The sequence below is a fragment of the Camellia sinensis genome, chromosome 12 (genome assembly GCF_055761805.1).
Source record: "Camellia sinensis isolate YWXY chromosome 12, ASM5576180v1, whole genome shotgun sequence".
Classification (NCBI taxonomy): Eukaryota; Viridiplantae; Streptophyta; class Magnoliopsida; order Ericales; family Theaceae; genus Camellia; species Camellia sinensis.
In genome coordinates this window covers 35,244,845-35,248,516 of record NC_138972.1, presented here as the reverse complement: position 1 = coordinate 35,248,516, position 3,672 = coordinate 35,244,845, and the positions used below count along the sequence as shown (strand labels likewise).

The 3,672-nt window shown below is 38.7% G+C and overlaps 1 protein-coding gene across 1 annotated transcript; it reads right to left on the bottom strand.

The window, feature by feature from the left end:
• Positions 1-3,028, bottom strand: LOC114320700 (putative receptor protein kinase ZmPK1). Its single transcript, XM_028267760.2, has one exon. It carries the CDS (start codon positions 2,767-2,769, stop codon positions 334-336), a length of 2,436 nt encoding a protein of 811 aa, XP_028123561.1. The 5' UTR covers positions 2,770-3,028; the 3' UTR covers positions 1-333.
• Positions 3,029-3,672: the final 644 nt, after the last annotated feature.

The window sequence follows — 3,672 nt, the reverse complement described above, 5'->3', positions numbered from 1 at the left end:
TTAGAGATAGAATAGAAATTTCATAAGCCATATAACATTCATAAGCTTTTCAAATCAATTTTTAACATAACATTACAATAAAATTACTCACAGATGGCTCGTGTTCGGTAGAATCCCTTAATGACCTTGACCTACACTATAGAATACGAATACTAATGATAAATTATTGTATCTATGGAGAGCTTATAGACAGAACACTTCAAAGAAAAATTCTTAGTACAATGCTGCACAGCCCAATTGATCTCATCCACCCATTTATCATAGCCATGCTTTGCCCAGCGTATATTCCAACTGTTGGGGGCTGCCTTAATTGGCTGCTAATAATCAATTTTGTTACCGTTGAAGCATGTCTACTACCCATGTCATGGTTGGCCTTGCATCTTTTTCTTCCTCTAGGCATTGCAAAGCCACTTCAACCAGTTTTTCCACTTTACCGGCATCATATGCACCATTCAGCAAAGGATCTACGATTTCATCAACCCACAATGTCATTGGAGAACCTCTGTTCATCACCTTCTCCATAACCCACTTTACCCACGTTGTCTCTTCCATCCCTCTATTGCAGAGGGAGTTAAAACCGGTTGTTGGGTTCTTTCCAGTCACCAACTCTAACACCACCACTCCATAGCTATAAACATCAACTTTGGAGGTGATTGGGAGACTGAAAATCCACTCAGGAGCCATGTAACCTCTAGTCCCCCTTATCCTAGAGGAGAAGTTGGAATTGGAATTAACACTGCCTCTGTTCACCAGCTTTGATAGGCCAAAGTCTGCTACCTTTGGCTGGAAATTTGTGTCCAGGAGTATGTTTTGGGGCTTTACATCACAGTGCAAGACCCATTCCAGGCACTCTTCATGCAAGTAAGCAAGGCCTTTTGCAATGCCCAAAGCAATTTCAAATCTTTTCTCCCAATCAAGTGTATTGGAAGACAAGTTGTCTGCCAAGGACCCGTGTTCCATATACTTGTACACTAAAAGCCTGTGCTTCCCCTCCGCGCAATACCCCCACATCTCTATCAAGTTCATGTGGTTAAACTTCCCAATTGTGTTTGCTTCAGCTAGGAATTCTTCCTCTCCTGGGCAATTAGCTTGGTTGAGCTTCTTGATTGCTGCGATACGATGATCATGATTATCTGGAAATACACCTTTGTATACCACTCCTCCTCCCCCTCTTCCTATCTCTTCCCTGAAACCTCTTGTTGCCTTTTTTAGTTCCTCGTAGCTGAATTTTCTGAATCCTGTTGCAGCGACTATGGGGAAGTAGTATTCGTGCTTTGCAAGAGAGTTTTTATGGGTTCTGTACAAATAACACGATACCAAAGAGACGGTGATCATCTCCAACACTCCCAATACACAAGCAAACCAAAGCAATTGTTCCCACGAACCATTTTGATTCCTCTTCTCATAAGTTCTATTCAGCTGCTTCATGGCCTGGCCTGAGCAATTCCATTTGAATTTGAAATATGTAAAAAGAGGCTCTTTTTCATGAATGATGGACATGAGAGCATTGGGCATTTTCACATACAGCGTTCCAACAAAATTAGGCGAATGGTGTCCATTACGAAATGCCCATTTAGTGTAGCAGTCGTAAACTCCATTGTCCTTTTTAAATCTGTAATGGAACCCTTTGCAATTACACGACTCCAAGCATTTCTTCTCACACCTCTCTAAAGTGTAATTTCGTAGGATGTGGATGTTATACCCATAAAAATCAGTATGAGGGAGTTTTAGGAAGGTGGTTGGACTTCGATTACCACCATTGCACGAGAGATTGAATTCTGGTTCACATCCATCAAACCAATCTTTAGGATTTCTCATCTTGAACCAAGGGAGGCAAGAGCATTTTCTACCAGAACTTGGATCAAAATTGCATATGCTGTTGGGTCCACAAGCTCCATGAATCCTACACGGTCTTGACATGGCTTGCCATGAAACAACCCAATTCCCACTGGTCTCTTCTAAGCTGTACAATCGAAGATCACCGTCAAAATCAAGTGTTAATCTTCTCTTAGGCCCTCTCCCAAAATCAGCCCCTTTAGACTCAAATCGATCAGATGACATAAAATGGCCCAAGGAATCAAACACAGCAATTCTGGTGTCATTGTACCTTGACCTGTTAGCTTCATTGCTCAACAGCCATGGGTCAGGCCAGTAAATGCTAGATGTCTCAGGACCATCAAAGACTAGACGAAGCACGTTATCACGATCGAAGATGAGCTTGTAGAAACCAGATGAATGGTTAGCCTCGCTCCTCTTGGAGACAAGTTCTGTGTACCTTGTGAGAACTTGATTAGGAACAAGGGTGTCAGTTGGTGAATCAAAACTTTGCCATAAATTAACACCACCCTCCAAATCATTGAGCACTAGATTACCACTGTTTTGGAGTTGCAATTGTAGTGACAACGATGATGATGCAGTGTTGGTGGCCCAAAAGATGGACCACCTGTTATTAGCATCAGTTAAGATGAGATTACCATCTTTGAGTAGGGAGAGTTTTGAGAGCCTTCCATTTACAGGTTGATCTCTGTTTGCCATCCAAATTACAGTAGTGTGATTCTGTGTTGTTTTTGTGAACCAAATGGCAAAGCTGTAAGCATTAACACCCACAGGGTGAAAACCGGCTGAGAATACACCGTTGGGTGAAATCAAAACATGGTCTGGTTTCTCTACGGAAAGAGATGAGCTTTTACTTAGGCTATGAGATGGTGAAGATGATGTTGGAGAAGATAGAACCAAATACAATGCCAGGAAGACAAACAATGTAGCCATGACCCTATGCCAACATATAATTCATATTATCTACTTGTACCATATAAAATTATTGAACTCTTAAATCACTTAAAAAATTCCATAGAGAGAAGAATGCATATTCAACTCAAGGAGGGATCGGTGGTTATAGCCTCTCGTCCAGAACGAATTGGCCATCTCAGGTTATAGTCTCTCGTCCAGAACGAACAACAGAGCGCCTTAGTGAGCTCAATACACGGGCGTTCCCTTGGACTTACGGCAAGACATGAGGATTTCCCTGTAACAAAAAAAAAATAAAAAAATAAAAACTCCCAAACCTACCAAGAATATATATATATATATATAGTGCATCCACCCATGTTGACATTTTTTCCAATCTTATTAAAAGATGGAGATGTTTCTGTTTTCACTATTTTAGGTTAAGTTTGAAATATAAATTTAGATAGAGATTTAGAAAAAAAAAAAAAAGAAGAAAGAACAAAAAATTAAACTTAAATTTCATTTATATGTCTTTATGGTTTTGTTTTTCGAAGTACAATTTAAATTTGAGAAAAAAATACATATTCATTGTAATTTCAAAAGTTAATTACTAATGCATGAAAATGTAAAATGTATAAAATTTAGGGGGATTTGGTGATAGCCCCCTCACTATCTAATTTGTCTTTCAAAAGGACAAGAATTATATAAGTACTTTCAAAACCCCCTGATATTTTAAAACTTGTTTCTTTTACTATATTACCCTCATATCTATCAACTCTTCTATTAAGCCATCTTCACTATGTATTTCAGAGTAAAATTTTACTTTTATACAGAGTAAAATTTTACTTTAGTTTCAGAGTGTAAAATTTTACTTTCATACAGAGTAAAATTTTACTTTAGTTTCAGAGTGTAAAATTTTACTTTCATACAGAGTAAAATTTTACT

What these genes read in the sequence shown, in the direction of transcription:
- LOC114320700 (XM_028267760.2), bottom strand. Translation starts at nt 2,769, where the DNA reads ATGGCTACATTGTTTGTCTTCCTGGCATTGTATTTGGTTCTATCTTCT.